Source organism: Calidris pugnax, unplaced genomic scaffold, assembly GCF_001431845.1.
Source record: "Calidris pugnax isolate Ruff unplaced genomic scaffold, ASM143184v1 scaffold156, whole genome shotgun sequence".
Classification (NCBI taxonomy): Eukaryota; Metazoa; Chordata; class Aves; order Charadriiformes; family Scolopacidae; genus Calidris; species Calidris pugnax.
The window spans coordinates 3,573,753-3,600,082 of record NW_015090889.1 but is presented as its reverse complement, the minus strand read 5'-3'; the positions used below and the strand labels follow the sequence as shown (position 1 = coordinate 3,600,082).

The 26,330-nt window shown below is 39.7% G+C and overlaps 1 protein-coding gene across 8 annotated transcripts in view; it reads right to left on the bottom strand.

The window, feature by feature from the left end:
- Positions 1-26,330, bottom strand: part of SHC3 (SHC (Src homology 2 domain containing) transforming protein 3) — a 64,341-nt gene that overhangs the window by 13,447 nt on the left and 24,564 nt on the right. For 7 of the 8 annotated variants that reach the window (XM_014947603.1, XM_014947602.1, XM_014947604.1 and 4 more), the window contains 5 exons: positions 14,018-14,081; positions 12,012-12,131; positions 8,861-8,914; positions 4,681-4,732; positions 454-580 (listed from right to left, as the gene is read on the bottom strand). In XM_014947603.1, the coding sequence (XP_014803089.1) occupies positions 454-580; positions 4,681-4,732; positions 8,861-8,914; positions 12,012-12,131; positions 14,018-14,081 (417 nt within the window). The remainder of the gene's footprint in view (positions 1-453; positions 581-4,680; positions 4,733-8,860; positions 8,915-12,011; positions 12,132-14,017; positions 14,082-26,330) is intronic. The other variant, XM_014947601.1, reaches the window with a different exon arrangement.

The window sequence follows — 26,330 nt, the reverse complement described above, 5'->3', positions numbered from 1 at the left end:
CCTCTTGCTATCAATATATTTATAGAAATTCGTTTTATTTTTTTTAACATCCGGAGCCAGGTTCAGTTCTATCTGGGCTTTGGCGTTTCTAATCTTTTCCCTGCATAACTTTACTTCACCTTTATAATCTTCCTGAGTGGCCTGTCCCTTTTTCCAAAGGCCATAAACTCTCCTTTTTTCCCTGAGCTGTGACCTTATCTCTTTGTTCAGCCAAATGCATGATCATTTCAATAAGTTCACTGTGAAATCCATATTTAGCACATTCTTTTAGAATGCCTGTGTGCCTTTCATATTCATTAGACAAGCCCTGCTTTGCTAATTCAGGAGAAATCTCCTTTTAAAGTATTTAAATCTAGTCTATCTCCAGCAACTTCGTCCACAGCACATTTTATTAAGTAAACATGAAGCTAAAGAAGCTAAGATCCTTTAGCAGTCTTCTGCAATCATACTCACCTATCATGAAAAGTAGGTATCTTAGAGGGGCATCGCAAGTATTGCTTGAATCGAAGCTCAAACGCTTGTCCTATGGTGCTGATGACATCCTGAGCCAGGCCATCGCAGCATTCCAGTACATGACAAGCTACATGAAAAGATTTGACACATGCACCTGCAAGTTATTGTTTATGTCATGTTATTGTTATAACTATATTTTAGAAATAATTGTTTCATTATGTTATGCAAATTATTGTTTATGCACCAATCCATGACAAAAAACCCACAACTCAGGCATAGTTGCCCTATTCATAGTGTGTGCATTTGAATAAAACCCAAATCTGGCACAGTCAGTTCTAGGCAATGTGGTGTCTTTAAAAGTTAAATGAAATTGCTCTAGTGTGTAGCTGCAATAGACAAAGCCACAAATCAGTTCCACAACCTTAATAAATCCATAAAGACAGGAAATCTCATAAAATTTCACTTGCTATTACCTGAATGCAATAGATTATATAAGAATTCTGAGCTTTAAATTGAAATTATAAAAATATTAGTAGATGTATCAACAAAAAAAAAAGGTTTCTTGCTTTCCTCAACTTTATCGCCACTTCAGTTTTATGTCTAATCACCCCAAGTTTGCAAGCTCTTCACTTCCTTCAAGTTTCCAGAATTTCCCAAATTTCAGGCTGAGGGAGGAGCAGTAACTAGGACCCTTCTTAGATCCCAGAGCCTGATCTGATTCCAGTAATACAGAGGCCGGTACCTTTGCCTGCCTCTCTGTATGGGATCACTGTGGGATGACTGGGGAGCACTGACCCAGGACACCAGTTAACTCCAGCACTCCCCCATGTGTTGAGGAGAAGCAATAAGGAGGGAGGCTGGCAGTAAAAGCTCTCTTCCTATGGGAGACTGAGAAATCGTTATCAGCTTTATCAGCTTTATCTGAGCAGCCAAATCCATCCTGGTTTTAAATCAAAGAGTGGCTCAGAGGTATCATCTTTTGCGACAACATAAACAGGCGAACTCATAAAGCTTTCACCTAACAGGAATGTACATGGGTGTTAAGACCTGGAAACTAAAGATCTGAATGAACAATATCTTGATGATATTCAGAAAAGTCCAGGCAAGTTCATTTTTCATATTTAGAGTTAGACAAGCACATGGTCTATTGGGTAGAGCCTGAATTGGATTTGAAACTCTGGTTCTTTTCTAAGACCTCCCATAGTATGGTAGGATCTTGTTCAAAGTTACTAATTTCTATGCCCCCTGACTGCTTTAATAACCTCAATATAAATTCTTCAGCTGAAAAATCGTATTTTAGTATATGCCCGGTGTCCAGCTCAGTGGATTCAAGTGCTTTGGATGCCAAATAAGGATTGGTCATGGCACTTGTATGACACAGTTTTAGTTAAAGCAACTCAGTAGGTTTAACAACTGACTTCTCAGAGGATGATCTGCTGGACAGACTTCAGAAGAGGCCAGAATAAAGGGCCAAGAAGCCTGCAGTTATGCAGGTTTGGAATGGCAAGGGCATCAGGCTCTCTCTCCCTCAGCACCTAACGCAGCATGAGACAGAAACAATCACAGTGCCGCCCTGCTAAAGAGATCCAGTGATGCTCTTTTCACCTTATAGCATCTGGTGTGCTGATCAGCAGGCTGAGGCAATGCCTGATTCAGGGGAAATATCCTTAGCTGCATGTTGAAAGTGGATTCAGCAGCCAAAAACAGGACCTCCATGTGTTCAAAGACAGAGGCAGACATCCCTGGGCTAGCAGCAGGATATTTGCTGTTTACCTGCCCTGCACCACTGCTACAGGCAGTGAACAATCAGCCCCCAGAGAAGGCACAGACTTATCTTCATGAATGCGAACTGAAAGTAGTTAGCCAACCAAAGCTATAATGTTTGCAATGTATAACTTAAGTGGAGGTTTAAAGGGGCTATATTACTCACTGCTAAACCTGTCTGGAGCTGAAATGAAGCATGAGTCATTAAGCAGTTTTGGTAGATGACATAATGAGGAACCTGTTTCCTTGGATACGTGAATGGACTTTCAGTAGGTAGGAGATGCGCTTCTTGTAAAAGGATGAGAGGGTCTGGCTCACACAGAGATGATCTCTTCTGAGTGTTACAGCAGAAGATATTTGGCCTGTAGATTGTTAGATCCAGAGACCTTTTCCATCCTTGGGCAGAAATTAATTTAATATGTAAGTGAAAGCTGCACTACAGCATTGGTGCTAGAGTCAGTAACAGCAGCAGTAACATTTTCACTATATACACAAGTAAATTTGAACTCACTTCTAGAGTATTTTGCAGATAAGACAAAGACTGACATAATAGCCAGTGCTCATGAAAAAGGGCAATCCAGACTAAGACTTTTTAAAAAACTGTATGTTAATACTGGTCACAAACAAAGTCACTGATCTGAAAACCACCAATGTACACACACAACTGGGGAAAGCTCCCATGGAAAGCTGTAGTGCAGAAGCCTTAAAGATCACAACATGAAAGAATTTCGCATGGAACAACAGTACTTCATTGCAACAAAAAGCGCTTATGAGAAATGAGCTAATGATGACCACAAAAGAGAGTAAGAATAGGAAGGTGCAGACTCTATTATAAATTGCAGATATTAATACTAGATTACTCCAAATGATAACTGGTATCATCTGTCTTTTTAAAACAATGCAGGAAAATTAAAGGAAGAGGAACAGAAGCTATCTGAAGGATGGAGGATGTGCACTGCAGCTGGTAACCTACAGACTTCACTCTGTCAAACTTTTCCTTAAGAAAACTGAGAAATTACTTGAACTAAATACACCATAGGAAGACAATACCAGGTGCTTAGATGAATCCTCGATCTAGGATAGACTAGGTCAACAAGGAACAGTGACAGAAAGCTAAAGCTAAATACTTAGATATTAAGGAACATAGTCCATTGAACACTTTTTATATAAAATCCACTCACACAGGAACAGAAAACAGAGCACAGGGCTCTTTCAGATCCTACAGTCCAAACATCCAGTCTGCAATGCTGGCCTGCTGCATTGCTAGTGAGATCTCTCAGTACAACTAGATCAGCAGAAGGATACTGCTACAGCAGGTGGGGTGGAGAGAAGCTCTGCACCATGCAGCCTGCAGTCTGATGTCAGAGCCTTTCTAACTGGGGACACATCATGTTAAGACATAAAACATGGTAAAGAACTAGACTATCTCCCTATCTCCCACTCCACATAAGATTTCTAGGTGTTTCACTAATATTCAGCATATTAGTGTGCTTAGCGCAAGTATTATTTATGACCTAGTGCTCTCAAGTCTGGATATTTCTGCACATGGACACAATAGATTGTTGAGGTATGCAAAATCATTTGAGGTCACAAAATATGGAAGCTATTGAATTAGTTGTGCCCATGACAAGGGTTTTCAGGTTTGACATTTTGGAGTTAAAGTGTCTGAATTCTGCAGAAATCCAATTGGAACTGCATGAGTCTTTTTTCGGAGCTAGTCTTTTTTTCTGTATGAATCTATGAATATTAAATAGATTCTCAGGTACATTATACAATACTTTGTATCTAGCTTTAAGACCTAGTGATTCTTTCTGCATTACAAGTAGGAAAGTTTTCTGTACTTATTATTTCAGAATCTAATTTACAGGTTTTATAATTTACTTATATTTTTGAGAATTTGAACTGGATCTTAGTCGTTGAAGACAATCAACAAGAGGTTCCCTCTTCCTGACCAATTGCTCATAAAGCAATATAACCTTGAATAAAACTTCACCGAGAAAGACGATTACAGCCTCCAGCAAGCTGGCTCAAAAGCTCAGTTTGGTAAAGAATCTGATTCTGCCAGGAAGAATTAGGAAAGTACTAAGACTTAACAGATTGAGCCACCTCATCAGAAGACTTAATCAGAGGACTGCTTCGTTCTTGCATAGTGCTTGGGTGTAGGTGAGAGTTAGATGTTGCCTAAAAGCTCATGCAGCCAAGTAAGGCAAGCGTTTTGAAGAGAATCCAAGTGATATTTGAAGATGAACTGCAGGCAAGATCTGTTCCAATTTTGAGAACCAACTTGCATGTGACTGTTCCTTATTGCTACACAATCTTTCCATGACTCTGTCAAAGGCAATCCTCTTATTGGGCTGCATTTATTTTTTTCTGGAGAACAAAAGAAATCGACTGAATTATACCATGAATAATTCATGTTTCTCAAAGGAAAAAAAAGATGCCAAATAGATATTTCTAACTTACCTCTCCGATTAACAGGATCCTTAGCTACATATGCAACATAGTCAGTTGTATCCTGTCAAAAAATTAAAATATCTACAATGAATGCATAAAATCTTTGCACTGATTACAGCAAAAGATCACAGTCCAGAGTGTATATATTCCTGTGGGTAGACTCTCAAACGACATGTTTTGCTCTACAGTTATATACTACTTAACCCCCATAAAAAAGTTTATAGGTTTTGGTACTGATGCCACCACTTTGCTCTCTCCAGAGCGTGATATATTCCAGCAGAACTTAAAACTCTCTTCCAAGGCCTTTGAAAATCAATTAAACAAAATTTGTAGAAGTTGGGCTAGGCCTCATTTAGAAGGGAGTAAAATTACAAGTCCTCATCTTCAACTACCCAGAGATTTGGCTCAGAACACGAATATTCAACTGGTTCTGTGGCAGGAAGAGTGGGAGTAACAGCCCTGCTCCCCAGAAATACTGAGCAGTAGCATTTACTTATGTATGACAAGCAAGCGTGTTGACTTTACTGACTACTGTACCATATGGCACAGAGGTGCTCTGCTACCTCTGTGGCAGACGCCCAGGACACTCTCCTTCAGCCTCTGGGCTGCTCCCAGCCATCCCTGCTGCCACATGAGGCAGAATTTCTGGCATGAGCAGGCTGACATCTTCTCTGGGGATTTTTTGCTTGCTCTCCTGCCACCCTCATGCTCCTGTGCACAAGCAGCACAGATTTTTATCATTGTACAGATGAAACAGAAAGACCAGTGCTGGCACATCCAGAAAATTACACATATCCTTGATGCAAACAGGAAGTCCTGGTTAGATCAAATATTTCCTGACATGCCTGGCTAGCCAGATAAAGCTAAACTTTACTGAGGAATATATAGGATACACTACAGCAGTCTGCATAAATGTACCCATAGCCTTTTCAGGGGACTGATCTAAGACCATTGACAATTATGTCAAGATCCAATGTCAAGATCTAATGTCATAACAAACATAAACCTTCAGTTAAAAATAGAATTCTTGAGCTTAGCTCTCCCTAATACAAGCACACGCACACACCCCTACCCAAAACAAATCACTGTGCTGCATGTATATACAACTTCCTTACTAAGGCAGCCATATCACTTAATGTGCTATTGGAACGCAGTCAGACACAGCAGTGATGAGGCTGGACTGTAAAAAAAATCAAAGCAGAGAAGAATAGCCTTAGCATTTCATCCAGAAATTTCTAAAGCACCAAGTGGTTGGGCAATGACTTGAGCGGAAGTAACTATGAATAGCAACAAATAGTGAGTTGAGAAAAGTAGCTATGTCTATAGTAGCAAATAAAACAGAGCTAAGGTAAAGGCTGAGAGTTGTTCCACAGTTGCCCATACTGTTTAATTGTTGCTGCTCTCCCTTGCCTGGCTGTGCTGGTTTCCCACGCCATGCTCTGAAATTGCACATGCTGGGCATTGATCGCAAGAGAATATTGTGAGGGAAGAGAGTGAATGTGTGGCTGCAAATTGCATTGTGCTGTTTAGTTTTGGGGCCAGAAAACAGGCCACAGAACATTTATTTACTAGTACAGACATAGCTAATGGATACATTTATGCCTGAGTAAATCATAGATCTATCTCATAGCTAGCGTGGGTGTGAGAAACTGGAACCACCTACTCTTTATTTCATCTAAAGCTCTCAAATTCAAGCGGATTATGACAAACCAAGCTAAGATAGGCACATTTCACAATGGCTAAATTGGAATACTCCCATCAAATGGCTATACAGGGCTGGGTTGATGCAAGAAAAGTGGTCCCTGACATTCAAGGACTGAAGACAAGTATGAACGACCTATAATTTTTACCTCAAAGAAATTGCATTGCAGTGTTAAAATTTGGAGGAAGGGCTGAAATTGAAAAACTACTGCCTCCAGGGACCTCTGAGAGACCTGACTTAGACCTTATGAGATCTACCTCTCCAAAATTTCAGCAGGCATCTCCAAAAACAGGTATCTTGTCTAGCCAACTGGAAACAGCCACCTGAAATGACTATGGATGAAAAATACTTAGTGTATCATAAGCATGGGCCAAAGAGAGATAAAGCAGATCCAGAACAGTCTTGGCAGTGAATTAAAAATTATTGTGAAGTGGTGCATAAAAGGATTTGGTGGAGAGATTTTTAAGCTCCCATGTACTGACACAGTCAGAAACTATCTGACTCATTGCAAAGGGGAATATTGCATATATATATATATATATATATATATATATATATATATATATATATATGGTACTCAAGCTGTTCTCCAAGACAGTGGAACACTTCTCCAGTGGATATATTTTGAATCATTGAATGCTTAATTGCTGGCACGAATGCATGGCACAGCAGAAAAGTGGATGGGGTAAAGAGTGGGGGCAGCCTCACTCCTAAATAAAACAAACTTCAAAATTCAAAATAAAGGAAGCATTTCCTGAAGCAACACGGGCATAGGTCTGTGTTATTAGTTCAGATGGCCTTTCTCCATTCATTTAAAATTTCATATGAGGAGATGAGCTTATGGGCTGGAGCTCAACCGTGTTTGAGAGATACAGTTTGGTGGTGGCAGTCTACCAAGTGGAAATCATTAAGGGCTGATGAAAATTCTGTCTGGATGAGCCTCAGATGGTTTAATAAAGCTGTGACTTAAATCACATCCTTGCATCTTGTCTTCTTCCATGTACACACAGGACAAAGGAACAAACTCCTTTATGAACAAACTCTTGATTTAAAGTTGTGCCAAATACTAGCCCACTGAGACAAGCCTTCGGAACATCATTAGATACTCATACCTACCCTCTTCACCACCAGAATGAGATCACCATGCAGTGATCTCACAGCGAACCTAACTTTACACTTTCACTGTCTCTTGTAGGCTCCCTCATAGAATGCAACTTGATTACTCTGGTAGTTCATTGATTCAGTAGAATGATTTTTATCTCTCTAAAACATTTGGAAGAGCTTGTTTACTCCAAATCCAATCTCTATTCCTGCTTCTCTTTCCTGATAAATCACTCTATCAGTGGGCAGTGTGCAATGGTGTTTCCAGGACTTAGCATTTCGGATGGCAGATGGTGAGCAATGTATCTTCTTACGGAGGCAGGGAACTGTGCTCATCACTCCTCTGTCCACTTCAGGAACTGTTCATTTGCAGCATCCATGGCAATCTGTTGTATTTCAAAGCTGCTGTTGATCTATTTTTTGCTGCCCAAATTATTATTATATGGTGTTCTTTTCCCTTCTGGAACTGAACTTGCCTGAGCTATACTAAGAATGAAGTTTGCTCTTCTGTTTTCTGAGGATAGTGAAATGAACAGAGAAAATGTCAAGGATCTTCAACTTAACAGAGTTGAACTGAGAGAATTAACTCACAAAGCAGGCTACAAATTGCCTTACCTATAGTACCTGGCTGATAAATGACAGATAATCATATGATGCAGGAAGAGGCAGACTCATTCGATTAATTGAGGTTTAAAAGTTTTCAAATCTTGAAGGTAAGAGGTGGGTGAGCAATGTCTCTGTTTTATAACTCTCCCATTGCTTCCTGAGTGACAAATACTTTTTAAGCACATTTAATATGCTTTTGGAAGGACTACTTATAAAAACAGGGAAAAGCGCAACAAGCAGGAGTCTGCCCTTTGATCCAAATGAACCAAATATATAGGTATATCTGAAAGCTCTGCAAAACTAGAAAGATCTGGGCTTTTTCTGAAAGTCCATCTTCAAGCTGCATGAGTGTAGTGAATATACCTGAAGGCAGTTTTCTCAATGTCCACTTAAAGATGAGAAGAAAAATGAGAAGAAAAAACAGTCTATTACTGTAAAAAGTACAAAATAAAAAACAGTCAGGACAAAAATTCACATGATACACATATAACTATGCTACATTAATCTGAAAAACTGAGACCTGCTTATCAGTTACTGTATGAATGCTCACAGCCCTTGGATACTTTTCATTTTAGTCATTCAAAGAGGAGGATTTATGACTACTTGTCAGTTGTTTCCCTCAAAAAGAATTTGATGGCAACAATCAAGAATAATTTATGAAACAAGAAACAGGAGCTATTGTGGTTATATTTTTCTTTCAGTAAGCTGCACAATAAATTTTGTCACACAGTCCTCATAAAGCAATATCTACATCAGGGAAAGCTTTAAAGAAATGCTTACCGGATCACCTCCAGATGCAAAGGAAATAGATTGCATATGGTGATTTGCTATGATCTGTATGGATCAAACAGAATAAGTGTGAGTCAGTCGGTTTTCTTACAGATTAGCTTTTTGATTTCTTTTTTGGTTTGTATGGGGTGAAAATCCAAAACCAAGATCAAAATGACCTCTGCATTTCACCTACCAGGGGTGCAAATAGCATGATAATAGAAACAAACTTAAGGATGAACATATCTATTCTGGTGTTCTTTAAAACCTAGCAGGACATGGCAAAATTGTTAAATGTGCTCGAAACTCCGGTAAATCGTACAGATCTGTCATTCGGAGAAATTTTAATCTGCTAAAGCTCACTTTCTTTATTACAGATAGTGATGAATGGAGCAAAGGGTCCCATTCATCAAACACTCTGGTGAAATCAATGAAATCATGCCAATCTGCACACCAGCTACAGATTCTAACATTGCTTCCACTCCTACTGTGTCATTTTATGTTTTAAACACCAACATGTTTGCAATATGCAAACAGAATTTTGAATCTAGCTGAAATGTAGCATTGTGGACAAAATCTCAGGCATACTCCAGGTCAGATGAAATTAAATTTGCTTACTTGCTATTTGAACTAATATGATAATTCTCTGGGAAGCGACACATTGCCATGAACCTCTAATATAAGAACAGCTCTGCTCCATTGCTATTCTGAGATTTAACTTAGGAAATCTTTTAATACTGAAATCATGTAATAACCAAGAAAGAAAAGGTCATTTGAAAGAAAATTTCACTTGATCATTGAGTCATAGACATCATTCCAAGGAATTAATCTGGTATAGGACAGGCCCCTTATCTAGTGCCTCACAGCTTGTGATAATAGTAATTTGGATCTTAATTGCCCACTTTGGAGAGGGTACCACATACTTGAGAAAACCATTTTGGAAAAAAAATGAGGTTAAAAAGATATTCTCTCGACTGTTCTCCCATCCCACATCTTAAAGACCTGAACTAGGAACTATCTTCCTTGCAAAGAAAAAAGCCTGACATGAGTTTCTCTGGATCTTGCTGCTTCACCAAGTTAGAGACAGCTGACAACTATTTGTAGTCCTTCTTTCATTTAAACAACACTTCATTTTCAATTTTCCTGCTTGTCCCACAGCAGCCTCTGAAAATATAGTCAATTTTTAAGTGTTCAGTGGTGAACCATCATTCCCTTACTTGTCAGTGAGGACTTCCTTCTCTTTTTCCCATAAAGAAGCGATCCTTACAATAGAGATGAACTAGTGAAGATTTGTTACACATTTAATATTGTCACTATATTGAATTGTGCAAATAACCCAATCTCTTATTTCGGCATCATAAAAACAAAAAATCATTTCAAATTATCTCAAAACTTATTTTTCCAAATGTCAAGAAAACTGAAGAATGCTTGAAACCATCAGTTCAAGTCAGACACTTTCTTTTTTTTTTTTAATTCCACAGCTAAACAGTTTAGTTTAGTTTGAGGCAGGGGTATTTTCCCCCCTCCAATACCAAAATGGAAACAAGGCATAGCAAATTACCAACACCTTGCATTGTTTAAAATGAAACAATTCCTAATGTTGGCACATAGTGTAGAAACATTTTAGTCTACCCAGATCTGCATTTTAAACAAATAAACACTACAAAACAAAAATTCGATTTCCACTCATCCCTGCTTAACATGTTCACAAAACTGTGCAATTGTTTACCTCATACCCCAAGGGCCAAAAACACTGTCTTGTCCTTTCTTGCCTTCCAGCTTGTCTGGGAAAAAGAGGCTACCAAAGAATTTCAAAGCCATTCTTTTGGGTGTGGGGCCTCAAAGGGCAAAGCAGCTGGGCCATGCCTATTTTAAAATCGAATGCCTGACACAAACAAGAAACAAGGGAGACCACAGCCAGACTGGGAATCTTTGAGAAACCAGATGTTTCCCAGGCTAGCAGCACCCAGACCAAGTCTATCTCAAAAAGAATGATGTGAAAGATAAACAGTTTTTTCAACTCAGACAAAAGTCAAGACATCTGGGGAAGGCTTCTTCCCCGGGATAAATCAGTTTAACTCCATTTTTACCCTGACATTAGCTGAAGACAAGGTCACTTTCAAGGTTTGGAACTTTTGTAGTAGATCTAATTAACATCAGGTTCCTATGCTAATGATCGGGAGCAAACTGTCCTTATGAAAAGCACTGCTGTGTGTATTCTATAATCAGGCTCCAAATTACTGCAATCAACCATAATATAGCTCCCACAGTCTCAGTGATCACTGCAGAAGATTATGATGTTTTATAAATAAGGATATCTAATGAAGATAAATTAATGAAAACATAATAATAAACAGCAAGCTTTCTAATAGACAATGTATGCATTCCTTCGTACTCTTTAATCCTGAGGCTCCTAAAGACAGCAGGATTATTTTTTTCCTCTCTAGCTGTATCTGGGCAGAAAGTTGCATGCCCTAGCACAGCATGTGTCTCAGAGCAAATAGCACAGGAGTTACTGCGCGTGTCTGTCTGCTTTCACTTTATACATAACCTGAGCAAGGATTTTTCTCACCTCATACATCATTCACAATCCACTGCAGTGATTCCCCAAAGTCTGTCTGTACCTTCAGCACAATGAAGAGGAAGAAATGGGCTGCCTAAAAAAAGCTCTGTAAACACTGGCATTTCACTGCACTGCAAAAACCCCCGAGGCTGTATTTTTAGCAGGTCTCAGGAAGAGATTGCCCTTTAAGGCTGTAAATGGGAAGAATGACAATAAAATTGGGGATGTGCATTCAATCCTTTAATCACTTACTACAAATGCACCCCTTCTAACACTTGGAAAGTTTGTAGCTGTACCCAACAAGAATTCCCAGGACCAGAAAAGACCATTTCAAGACATAGGTCTTTTAAGAGCAAAACTGAGCTACCTGAAACATGGCAAGAAGAAAAAGCTGTGTTGAATACCGGAATAAACTATGACCCCCTACTATGCTTAATATTCTGTTTTCATTCATTTTATTACTGTGGAATAATAACACTTTGAGCAACTGAATTTTTGGCAGACAGCAAATAATTGTGCAGTAGGATGTTCATCAAAAGCCTCAAATAATTGTGCAGTAGGATGTTCATCAAAAGCCTCACAAATGAATATGACACTTACCTGTTTTGTATCAGGAGTCATCAGGTTTAAGCTGGTGGTGGAGATATTCAGCATTATGCTCATTCCTGCAAACTGAAGATTGCTTTTTCCCAAGATGCTAGAAAGAACTTTGCTTGGTGGCTGTGAGGGGGGAGGGCGAAAAAGCACATTTTTGTTCTCTGTATATTTGGGATGACCTTCATTGTATGCAGGGCTAGCTGTAATTTTAAAGGTTTCTAAAAAGTTGCAGACTTTTCAAAGATCATTTCATTGCAACAGCTGTTTTCCTCTGGACATAATTTCTTATTTATATTACTACTACTACTACTGATGATGATGATGATGCTAATAGCTAGACCAGTATTCATCCACTCTTGACCTAACAAAATGGGGGTTTTGTGAGAGAGAAAAGTCTCATCTTCATCAAGGGACCAAGTGAGCAGACTAAGATGAATGCCTTAAGTCAGTAACTCAAAACGGCATGTTCCTATTCTGTAAAACCCACTTCAACTCCTGAAAAGAAATCTCTTGTTGGCTCTGTGTCTACTGAGTGCTCTATGCCCTTACCACATGGAAAATCAGATTCCAGAACTGATGGGATGCTCACAAAAAGGGATACATAGCGTCATTATGCTGGTAGACTTCTTAGAAGTAGGTAAAAGCCCAGCCATAGGCTAAAACCTCTCTATGCTACTGGCCTACTGGCAAAACCATGAGGAAAGTACAGACTAGGAAAAGATATCTGTCTTTAAAATTTATCTGAAATTCTGTTGCGGGGCAAATTTTATTCTCAGCCTGTAGGCTTACTTAAAAAACACTATTTCCTTCCAATAACTAATAAGCAACATTGCTTCTAAAACCCGTAATACAGCAAGGTGTCTCACTAGGCACTTGGAACTCTGTTTAACCTACTTTTCTAATGACATTTTGCATCATTTTCCTTTCCAAGGAAAAAGACAGTTTCCTCTTTACTTTCAGGTTTAAAAAAATCCCTTGAGAACTTAGAAACACCAATGAGATAAATTTGGTGGTAGGGGGAAGAACAACAATTTTTATTTCTGAGACAATTTTACCAATTTTGCTGTGACAGATGTTGTCACATTTGCCTAACTTTACCAGGCGAAGATTCTCCATTGCAAACAAGTGGTATTTCACCCTACCCCTTTCTGCTGGGATTCTGCCTAGACGATGGAGCAGCTGGGAAAGCAGACAGAACTTTTCCTTCACCTGCCTGTTCTCCTGTGCCCAGCACTACACACAAGGTCCATAATTAATTGCTTTCTATGCTCCTTCATTAGAGTTAGCATTAAATCCCAGCTTTGCTAGCAGGCTCCTGGAAGAACAGGCACTGCAAGACTGTTGAGAGCCCTGAGTGCAGGAGCCAAGTTAAGGCTTCCTCTACTCCTTGCCTGCAGATCCTAACTACCACCCATAAAAACACTGTAATAAGTGTGTCAGGCTAATGCCCACTGAACTTGTCATCAATGCTGGCCACTAAGCATCAGCCACAGGTGTTTTTGGAAAGACCACAGGGAACAGAGGGTCGCTTGGTATGTTGTCTCCATTTCCAGAAATCTATGATTTCCAAACTGATTGTCACCAGTAGAGCCAGACTCCAAGAACAGGTCTAATCACTTTCAAAACTATGTAAACTTTTGGACTCTGTAATAGCTTCCAGCATGTATTTCCACAATTTACTCATGCATTTTATGGAAAGGCATGCCTTTTTATTTGTTTTAAGCCTGCAATCTACAAAAGAAAGAAAAGGAGGGGGTTTCAACTGTAGGAACATAAAGGCAAGGCACAATCTTTTTCCTGAGATGTACTCATACTTCTAGATGCCTATAAAAGTAGATCCTGACCAAAGGGTAAGAGGCAACATACACTGGGTGAAAACAGCCAATATTTTAAATTGTGAATGATCTGCAATTCTCAAAGCTGCTTTAAAGTCACCTGCCTGCTGTGCCTCATCTCCTTTGTTGAACTAAGAAAATACAGTCAACCGCACTGCAAGAAAAGAAAAATACCTTTCGTTTCTTGAAGGCTCCTTTTGCACCAGGCACGGCTTCACAAACATGACTGATTGCTTCCCTGAAGAGACAGAAAAAAGCCTTATGGCAAACGAATGTGTAGGTTTCTTCATTATACTTGAAATGCACTGGGAGAGAACAGTTTCAGACTATATTTCTGCCCACAAGTGAGAATAGTTGTCAGCTCAGTTACTCTCTTCTCATCGCTAAAACAGGTGCCATTCAAATTTAGGTTCCTTCAGTGTGAAGCAGAAGACAGTAAATAGCCAATGTTACTGTAAGGAAAAATATCTTGATAACTACAAAGGATAACAATATTTTCTTGCAATGCAAAGAAGACATTTTCTCACCCTAAATTAGAGCATTTGTCTTGATACCATCTTCCAAGTCTCAACTTTGCACCTTATTAAGCCACAACGAATCTGACCATAAGACATGTCTGTAATCAACATCGCTTTACAACTTTTTTTCACAGCTTTCTTGTAACTTAAGGGTTAGTAACAATTATTTTTCTCACTACTATACTATGCATTTTTCCAATCAGAGCAAAACCACTTGGCTTTACATAATATCAGAACCCTAAAATACTCCTGGTAATATGCATTTTGTATACAATACATGTGGTGTACAAAATTTTAACTGATATCTGTTCAATGTGACCTGAATAATTTATTTGTGACTCTATTTTTACATTGTAAGAAAAATTAATGCCATTAGCATTTTGCTTCAGTTCTCTAATACGTCTTCATTCTTCCCACTGCAGTCACCTGAATGAAAGAAATGCATGTTGAAAATGAATTTGAATCCATATTCTCTCATAGAAGAGTAACTGTGTAATACAAAACCTCTTGGAATCACAGTGCTACAAACAAATCTTACAGGTCCTTTCAGTATTTGACTACTTACTAACTGAATAGTCAACCTGGTCAGAATTTGGAATTTGTTCCCCTGCACTGAGAGACCTTCCTGTGACCATTAGCTATGAAGCTGTAACAGACCTGTCCCCTTGATACTGTAAGACAGAATGGTTGCACAGGACAAGTAAAGGTGAATTCTAAACTTGTTTAACATGGATTGAAACTAATTATATTATATTTAGACCTAAAGACATGCAAGCATTTTATGAAAGAAAAAAAAGAAAACAAATGGGAGACAATGAACTACAAGCCAAAGTCAAAAGAATCAAAGCCTTGAAACACAACCTTGACAAAAACATAAATTATTTTAATTTTATTCCATGTGCAGAATATTTCAACTATGCATTATGTGAATGCACAGGATCAACAAGTGAGTCAGGAGAGAAATTTCGTATATGTATCAGCATTCAACATATAATGGCTCAGCAAATATAAAAGATGCATCTGGTTGCCATCAGTAATACCTATGTAGTTATGCCTTGGGTGATTTTACCTAGGGCCCAATTCAAAGTTTGAATCACCTGAAAGCATTGCACAAATTTATTATTTTTGGGGGGCGGTGGTTGTGGGGGTGGTACAGGCTTTGCAGCAAGTTTAAAGTCTTGTCATTCTGAAAAAGTGTGAGATTTATAGCGAGAGAGTCACAAAGGGTTTCAGGCACACAATCCTATCTTCAGGTCCAGAGGAGACCTTTTTTGTTCCACAACTTGTCTTTTTCTTTTTTTTTTTTTTTTCACCCCAACTACACCTGCTGATTTAATAAAACTGCCTCTCGCTACAAACCCTGCCTTCCATATGCTCTCGGACCATCACAGCTACAACTGCACTCCATCTCACAGCTCAATGCTTGTATTTAGTTCCCACATTCAGCACACTGCTTCTTTGAGTCCAAACAAGTGTTTTAGTTAAAATAGCTACTAACTTTTCTTACAAAGTAAAAATCAGACAGTTTAAAAGAGCAGCCCCGATGCATCTTAGATGCATCACAGCAAGCACACACACACTGATCACCATGATACTGAGACACAGGATATTCCTGAAAATGTAATCAGGGGAAAGAAATATTCTTCTTTGCCACCAAAAGTGCTTTTCTTTGACTCAGAAAAAGCAAAAAGACATTATGTTATACAGAGCCATCCCCTCAGCCTTGCTACTGAGCTAAAAGTTGCGGTTTCCCACAACTGGTGGTTTCTTGCACCAGTCCAAATCCTCTGCAGGCAATGGGGTGGGAAGCCCAGGCCTGTGGCAGTCATCAGCCTACTGCTGTCTTTCAGACCTGTCCATTTTGCTTCCCCAGGTGTGTCTGAGCTGCCCAGCATTTTGCCTGCGAGTGGCTGCCACAGAGGCACCACCAGCATTTCATCCTCTTTGTCTCCTCCAGTGGTCTGATTAGCGCACTCTGATCCTTCAGAGGTTTTGCGTCTCACAAAAAGGGTTTGCATTTCAGAGATATGAACTGTGCTTGAGGGCTACATTTGCCTGTAACTTCCTCTCTCTTCCTATTTGCTTCCACCATCTTCCTTCCCTGACGGCACCATGGAGCAGGTAGGAGAAAAAGGGAATTTTCAGGTCCTTGCACCTGACAAAAATGCTTACAGGTTTGTTATTTTTCTGGTACAGGGCTGGGATTTGTAGTGGTTTTGCTACTACCTCTTCTGCCTGCCAGCTCCCGCTAATCAGATATAAAGCATGTTACTCAATAGACCCGTCTGACTCAAGGATCTTGTTGATCAAAACTGCCACTTGATTGTAGGACAAGAAACGCACCAGCTGAAGAGGCTGAAGCCCAGGGCTGAGGGTTGGCAAGGCAGCCTTGGTTACTGCTTGTACACCCTGCTTCAGCAGAGCAGTAAAAGCACTAAGTGGCTGAAAAGCTAGGATATACATCCTCTCACTCTGTAACTGAGATCTTCCAACTACCTGCCTTCCTTTTAGTGAAATATCTCAGTTTTACTGAACTCGGTGTTCCCCAAGTCTGCAGGAAGACTGCAAGTGTGGGGAAGGACATGAGAAAGATGACAACTTGTTGAGATACGTGTCAGATGAGGCAGGACATCTGAACATGTATTGGACAATTTTTTAGCTTCAGTTTTTGAAACTCTGTGAATATTAAATGTACCCAAACAACTGCAGGGTTTAACTTAAGAATGCTTTTGGTGAAAATCCTGGGAACTTTCTGAAAAGATTCATAGATCACTTCTGCCTAGGCAAGGTCAGAGCAGCCTGGAAGCAACTCTTTGTGTACCTGCAACAAAAGACACAGTACCTTTCCTACCTGGGAGTTAAGAAGCCTTAAAGAAGTATCTGATGAAAACAGGAAGAAAAAGGATGGCTGAATATCTTCCACTTTTTCCAGGGGAAGGTTCCCTCATCTCTCTGTTCAGAATATTCTAGATCATTTAGGGGTGAGATCTTTACACAGATAGCCTGGCAATGTGGAAAAGACATCCTAAAGACTTCTTTTTGGCTTGCTTTGCAACGCAGCATAGGGCAGATGTAAGCTTTTTTTGCAGCAAATCAAATTTGCAAATGCCTCTGCAGCAAGAACGTCTGAGCCACAAGTCAAGCCCAGAAATAGATATTGCTGCTAGGTCGAGAATGCCATTACCTGACTTGTGCATGGAAACACTTGTCTAAGGAAGGCAAAAGCAGACATTCTGGACATATCTGCATAGCTACACAGTTGCACAGAGTTTGGAAAACTTGGATGTGACTTTATTCGCTTCCTTACCAATACCAAAGTTATTCAACATAGACACACATTACACCTTTCCAAGCCAATGCTGGGCAAGGCTCAGATAAATACCAGTGTAGAGTTATCTTGTTCTCTTGTAAAATTTGGTATCGCACTGTCTGCATGCTGAGTTCCAAATCTGTCCAAGAGTATTTTCTGCTTTGCAGATGGTTATACTGTGGAGTCATTTTCTTGGCACAAAACATGCTGTGTATTTTGAATATAATTTCAGCATGCACATTTATCCAGGGAAAAATTACAAATATGCATTTTCTGAGGCTGACCTATTCCGCTTTAAAGTGACTTGACATATCTCTGAGACAGAAAAATGTAATTTTGCGTTGCCATTAAAAAGGCTAATGCCCTGATATTTTTCATAGCTTTAGTCATATTTTACTCTGACTGTTATATAAAGTAGCCCACTCAGGAAGCTCAAATCTGTTCCTCTATGAAACACTGTCACATGAAAATAGCCTGCCTTCTTGTGGTTTCAGTGTGTTTTTTTGGTTGTGATGCTATGTTTTGTTGTTTCTGGTTTAATTAATACAATTTAATTGATTAAAAACCAGGATTCTGGAACTCATATTTCAGGGAAATGACAGGCACACACAGAAATCGCACAGATTTCCTCAATGTATTTGGAAGAAGTATAGCCATCTCAAATATTGACACAAGAAACTGGGACTCGTTTTTAGTGTGAAATGTTTTGTATTATGAGACTTGAAAACCACCAATATTCTCTTGTCAATATCTCCTAGTATCCTACAGTTCCCAAGTTTATCTTTGCCACCTGCAAAGCATAGGGCTTCACAGGTTAAAAAAGCAGACATCAAACAATGGATTTTTTAAATGAAAGCATAACACGTCCAGAAGAACTGTGCAGAAGGCTCCCAGTTATTTTTTAACAGTATTATATTCCTGCCAATGTTTTTTATAATTCATAAATCATTGCCACATGTTGTACCAGCATTTGCTGAGGAGAAACAAAGTTTATACCAAATGTAAAAATAATTTGATTCTGAAAAAGAAAAAAAAAACAGAGACCAAAACTACTTTTTTAGAAATCAGTTTAATAATTGAAATATTATTTGTTCATTTGGGAAACAAGCAAAATGAGCACGTCCTGTCTGAAGAAGCACAGAGGACATTCACAAGCTCTGGAGACTAAACAGTGTATTACTGTTTACAGAACTTTAAATGCCAACTGGGAAATTGACCATGTCTGGAAGACATAAGGCTGGAGAATAACTAAGGAAAACAGAACAGAGAGTATGGATAGAAAACAGAGGCCAACTGTGGGTGTGCCTACTGCCACGAATTCAGAGTACCATGGCAGGAGTACCCTGCAGGGGAGCCCCCCTAGAAAGTGGCACAGAGACCATTTGTCACAGCAGTCCAACTGAAGTGAAGCCTGTTCTGACCACGTAAGTGACAGAAAGCCTGGAAGAAAAGGTTTGTGGAATAAGGCAACAGTTGCAGATATGTCATGCAAACTGTGTCACCCGCAGAGCAAGGAGACGACGACTCCTCCTTTTCTTCCCCTCAGCTCCTCATTTTGTTTCTTGAAATGGAGTTTTTTCACATGTAGAAAATCTACAAGCAGAAAATGAAAGGAAGCTGGCCGATTTCATTTTTGGTTTATGGAATAAACTTTACATAGTAAAACAGTTGGCTATGGCAACTGTCAGACATAGAGTATCATATGCATTGTGTATGTAGTATGCAATCTATCCAATGGTTGTTATTCTTACACGCCTTCATTTTCAGTGTGAGACCTTGATCAATCTGATAACAGAAGTCCATGCATTTGAGACTACTCTTGCTTTTACTGCCAAGAATCTCCTTATCCATTGGTATGCTCTACAACAGCTCTGGTCTCAGTATTTATAGATTATCTAACTTCAAGGCAATTTCAGTACAATCTGTACCTTCTTTTGTAACATGCGAGTGAGTTTCAGAAACTCTGTTTCATTAATCAGTAACAGAGAAGCCTACCTGACCTTGATGCCTTCTTCTAATAGAGCAGTTCTGAACAATGGTTTTAGTTTTAGATGGGTAGAGTGAAACTGTTTGTCCAATAGCACAACTAATTTAGATATATCTCTTCAGTCTGCATGCACATACAGAACTGCAGGAAACATTAATTTTTCCTTATAGCTAATACAAATGTATGCCACCAACAGGTGACGCCAAAGAAGCATACAGCTGCTCCTCCACTGCTGAGAACACAATCATATACGTCTGCAATTAACCATTACTTAGACCCTGACAATCTTGGTCCAAAATTTCAGGTACCTTTGAAAGAGGAAACATCTTAAAATACCAGCTGCAGCCTTCTATGAACATAAAGTGGGGGAGTATAAAACCTTGATGTTGAATGCATACCTACAAAAGCCTTTCTTCTGCACAACCCTCCATCTCTCAAGATCAAAGTCAATGATACCAAAAACCTAAAGAAAAAAGTACTTGGAGGTTTAGATCTGTTAGGTAGCTCCAATCCTTTAACATATTTTTTTTAACCTTCAGGTTTTTTTACACTCAGCCTGGTCTGCTTAATCTAGGGAGATGGAGAGAGAGAAATTAAAACTGTCTTCTGTTGCTAAATCAGGATCATAGTAACCTCCAAACTGGGCCTAGCCTCAGGTCATCTACTATACTATCTTTTCTCTCAAAAAGTAGCCTATAGCAGGTATTTCAAAGGAAAGCATAAGAAACCTTACAAAGTAAAATGAAAAAATTTAGTCTAACTTTTCACTAACCTCTAGTTGGCTTTATGTCCAAAGAGGGACTTTGGAGACAGAGAACTTCCAAAACCTCTTTTTTATTAGAGGACTGAGGTTCTGACACTGCCCTTTCAAATAACCCCATAAGATATATGACATCTTATCAATATAGAAGCCATATTTGCCAAAAAGACTGTCCAGTAGTACAGACTGTCTGGTGTGACTGGATATGTCATATAAATGACACTCAAAATCCTTATGTGTTTGTTTCTCTGTGTAATCAAACTGCTAGGTGCTATTAGCAGAAGAACTTGAGAGTGTCTGTTTCCAAGGTGCTAGGCAGTTGTTAAATTTGCATTGTGATTGGCATTTAAAATATGTTAAGACCGTTCTGCTTCAATCCTCGTGCTTCTGCACAACCAAGTGGAGCCACTAGCTTTCTGAAAACCCAGTGTACAGCTGCAGCCATTACTGCTTTCCTCACCATTTGGCTTTCAACTCTCCACTTTCCCCATCCCTTGACAGGCTCTTTGCTTTCTCACAAAGGCAAGTGAATAGCCAAGCTCAATTGATTATTCTCACTCAGGCTTTGCAGTACCATATATTACTCAGATTAATCCAAATATTAGCTAAAATTTTCCCTACTAATATCACATTAAAAATGAAACAATTAAATGTTAAACATACAAATCCTATTTATTCTAACACATTTCTGTGCTAATGACAGCTAAACTAGCAAACGTAAATTATGCCCTGACAGTATCAGGCACAATAGCTGTCATTACCCCATTTAGAGGTGTGCTGTATGAATTATAAGGATGTCCTAATCCACTTTTTGGGAACCCTGCTTCCTGGTGCACAAAGGACTAGTCAGGACCCCGTGCCTCCCAAAGCTTTGGTCCTGAAGCAGATGTGCACAAGGAAAGAGGATACTCGTTCACATACAGCCATGTACCCAGACTGTGGTGTGGCTACTCATGTTCTGCCATTCCCTAAGCACCATCCCCTAAGCACTACCACCTGTCCAGAGTCCACATAGCAGAAAGCAAGGGTGAACCACACTCACCTTCCAAGCCAAGAGAGCATATTAAGGAGGAGACCGAATACAGAATTCACTGCAGATAACACGTTACCTATCCACCTTTAAAAATCATGGAGGAAACACTTCCTTTTCAATGTCTTCCATCCTTGTTTCATTGATGCTTGGTGACAGTAAATTTCTGCAAAGAATACAGATATGGCTGAGAGACTACATCAAGTAAACTTTTCATACTGTTTAGCACTGGACTCGAACCCAGCTCTAAAATCTGGATTTCCATCCTCTCCCATCCAGAAGCTTGGGATATAAACATAAATAAGTTTGGTTTTCACAACTAATAAAGATCAGACACAGAATCAGGAGAGGAATCTCTTACAAATTTTTCAGCCCATCAGAGTTCATGGAGAGTACTGGGATCAGAGTTTGGATTCAGGTCCACTGCTGATATGAAGTATTCTGGTTATCTGATCTACTTGCTATTAACACAGCATGCAATATAATGTTTTACACAGCCTGGGGAGGTGTGACTTTCTGAAGCTGCATGCAGTAAACTGATTGCATTCAATTAGATACCAATGAACATGCAGCCTGCTAGTCCAGAAAGTGTTGTACAACAAACACTGCATGCAGTATTATTCTAATTCAATACAGCGCATAACTGCAGTCATGCATACAACACAGTAGTGAGGACTCATTACACTATAACAGATTTAACAATAAGCATACAAACAGATTATATGAACTGCAAACACTGCACGTGTTGCAAAAGAATTTTACCTGATTTTTATTTTTTATTTTAATAAACAGCCTGAGGGCATAGGGGGCCTGGCCACACAAGCTTAAGGGTGGGTGGCCACTTTCTGTAATGATGATGGTAGGTTTCAGATGAACTTAGGACCACGTGCCACCCGCAGTTAGCTCAGTAGACTTGCCTGCTAGTCCTCCTGTTCCTCTGCTGTGTTGAAAATTAAATGCTTCTTTTCGTCTTGCTGCCCAAGAAAGTCATGTTGACTTCACATGTGTTACAAGAATTATTACCGGATAATTAATGATGCAACATGTGGATTCAGCTGGCTTTTATATATCATTATGCATAATTGCTGGCCCTTAAATTCTGCATCCATTTATTTGCTTAAGAATTTCCATGATATTACATTCGTTAAAAAGAATAAATACAATACAACTGATTAATACTACTCTAGTTCTCCTTTTTCTCCTGTAGTGAAAGAATATTGAGACTTCAAATGTGTAACGATAAAAGGAAAAATACGTTATAAGTTGTACATTGCTGTTCATTTTTCCTCAAATCAGATCCAAAATGAGGATAACAATACCTTGTGTCAGGCACCAGCAAGGCTGCTAATATCCAATCAAGAGTATGACAAGTGAAAGTGCTTGACCACTGTTTTCACACGAAGACAAATGCATTTCTGAAAGTTTTTACATTTTAATTTACAAAAAGGGAAAAATCAAAACAAAAACAAGTCACAGGCCAGGTACAACAGCATCAGATGGCACAGGTTGATTTTCACATGATTGTGACAAGGAAGGATAGATTGCTCACCAAACTGTGTACACAGTGGCTTCAAACCAGTTCCTGGAGTTGAAGTCACAGTTCTTCGTATTTCAGACTGGTCCACGCATATGCACTGATGTATAGACTTTCCTAATGTATTAATTGTGACAACTGGGATTTTCAAAGCCGTTCAAAACATGTGGATGACCTTTCCTCATTGAGTTCCTAATTAGAATGGGTACCTAATTCTCTAGATAACTGGAAATCTTATCCCAATTTTTAAGTTATTCCTAAACATTCTCATGATGTTGTAAGTGTCCTCTACAAGCACTAGTTCATTTAATTAAACAGTTGCTGTGACTGGGACTAATGGTTTCTCCAAAATAACACCCAATGTTTGCATCAGAGCCAGAGACTGCACATCTCACCGTCCCATGACTGAGCCACAGAATATTTTCGCTTCTAGGAACTGATGATGCATCTTACTTTGGGGTTTCGTTCCTCCTCAATGCTAGCAGAGATATAAAGTGATATACGCAATAACCCAAAGACAGAAAAAAAGCAAACTTCTTATGTTTGAGGTCTCCAAATGGAGAAAAAGCAAGGGTAAGAAAGCAGGGATGTGATGCAATGCTAGAAAGGGAGTAATATATGTGTCGTACTGGGGCTGGTTCTCTTTATCTCTTTATCAATGATCTGGACGAGGGGATCGAGTGCACCCTCAAAGTTCGCGGACAACACCAAGCTGGGTGTCGACCTGCTGGAGGGTAGAGAGGCTCTGCAGAGGGATCTGGACAGGCTGGATGGATGGGCTGAGACCAATGGGATGAGTTTCAATAAGGCCAAGTGCCGGGTCCTGCACTTGGGTCACACCAACCCCATGCAGCACTACAGGCTGGGGGCAGAGTGGCTGGAGAGCTGCCTGGCTGAAAAGGACCTGGGGGTGTTGGTCGACTGTCAGCTGAACACGAGCCAGCAGTGTGCCCAGGTGGCCAAGAAGGCCAACAGCATCCTGGCTTGTATCAGGACTCGAGAGGTGATCGTTCCCCTGTGCTTGGCACTTGTGAGGCCTCACAGAATCACAGAATCTTGGTGGTTGGAAGGGACCTCTGAGATCATCGAGTCCAACCACACAGCCAAAAATAAAAAAAAAAGAAAAAAAAAAAAAACAAACACCACACCACACAATACCCACCAACCAAGCCCCATACCAACAGCACGACATACAACACCCCAGCAAACCCCAATAATCTCAGGCACTAGAGCATGCCCTGAAGAGCCATGTCTACACGTTTCTTAAATACGTGACTCCACCACCTCCCTGGGCAGGCTGTTCCAGTGCCTGACCACTCTCTCAGTAAAGTAATTCTTCCTAATATCTAATCTAAACCTCCCCTGCTGCAACTTGAGACCATTTCCTCTGGTCCGGTCATTACTCCCCTGGGAGAAGAGGCCAACCCCCACCTCTCTGCAACCTCCTTTCAGGTAGTTGTAGAGGGCAATGAGGTCTCACCTTGAGTACTGTCTCCAGTTTTGGGCCTCTTACCACAAAAAAGACATTGAGGTGCTGGAATGGGTCCAGAGAAGGGCAACGAAGCTGGTGAGGGGTCTGGAGCACAAGTCTTATGAGGAGAGGCTGAGGGAGCTGGGGTTGTTCAGTCTAGAGAAAAGGAGACTGAGGGGAGACCTTATCACTCTTTACAACTACCTGAAAAGAGGTTGTAGAGAAGTGGGGGTCGGTCTCTTCTCCCAAGTCACAGGCGACAGGACAAGAGGAAATGGCCTCAAGTTGCTCCTGGGGAGGTCTAGGTTGGATATTAGGAAAAATTTTTACACTGAAAGGGTTATCAGGCATTGGAATGGGCTGCCCAGGGAAGCGGTTGAGCACCTCCCCAGAGGTGTTCAAAAGACGGGTTGACATGGTGCTGGGGGACATGGTTTAGTGATGGGTTGTTTTTTTCAGAGTTAGGTTGATGGTTGGACTAGATGATCTTGAAGGTTCTTTCCAATCTAGATGATTCTATGATTCTATGATTCAAGCACGATGTATGCTTATTAGGAAGAGATGCATCCAGACTTCCACACTGAATCAGGCAACTTGCCTCATTTTTTCTAACTGTTTTTTTAATTTTGTTTAGTAAATACTGCATAATACCAGAAGCCATATGGGCCCAAGACGGATCTCTTTCTTCTATGACATGTTTTGCAAGATCTTGGAAAAACAAGATCTTGGATTAAACAGGTGTAACACATGCAGTAAGATCACATAAGTTATGGGTCAGAAAGGGATCAGAGCTGCCTTAACATCTGTTTCTCCAGTTATGGGAAACAATATAGAGAAGTTGAAGCAGCCCCATACACATAAAAGCTTTTACTACAGCTGTATATCTAGGTTCCTCAGCCGGAGCAGTCACGGATAACATTACTAGATCTACAGACCCAAGCCTCAGCCACACTCCATGATGAGCTGTCAGGTTACAAGACAAGTTTTCATACTAGTGCCAGATTGCAGAGAAATCAGCAATGGACATACCTAAGTATAAACGTATGACACAGTAGACATAAATGTAACTTTAAGTATTTTTATTTTATTTGTAATCAAAGGGCTGCACAGATCATTTGGTGCCAGGTGGTGCCTGTAATATCAGAACATCAGCCTTATTAATTCACTACATACCTATGTTATGTCTCTTAACACACATGAGCAAATTAATCAGCAAATATGAATTTTAATAATTCCTTAATAATATTTTCTTAATAAAGAATAGGCTTGTATGTGAAATGCATGAGAAAGCATGGCACAGACTGCTTCCTATGGATACCTAAAACTTAAGACATGCCATGGGGATTTCTAGAGCCAGATGAATTAATGAAATGCAGATCAGAAACTACATAATCAGAATGATGAGTTAATGAGTCTTCATTGCTTTAGGATAAACAGAAAATTTCAAATGTAAAATAACAGGAAGACATGGTCAGAGGAAGATGAGCCAGGAAAATGTCCGTGTAGTCAAATATGCTATAACTTCAACAAAAACCCACATAATTCCTAGTCTGTTTCATAGTAAAAGCCAAGAATCACTTTTGTATTGAAAGAACTATAAAATAAAGTCACTTTGTGCGGACCATATTGCTTGAGATCAGCAAATAGGCTTAAGCATTAATGGGAGAGCTGTGCCTTTAAGCTAGATAATAAGAGAAGTGCAATACTATCTTCCAGTGAAGACATATATTGAAAGACACTGTATAGAAAAATAAGCCAAATTCGGTTCACATTTAGACACAGAATACAAAACCAGTAACTATCACAACTATTTCATAGATTAGTATAATTTAATTTCCAAGTGGTAAATATAAGTGTGCCACCTGCATTGAAACTAC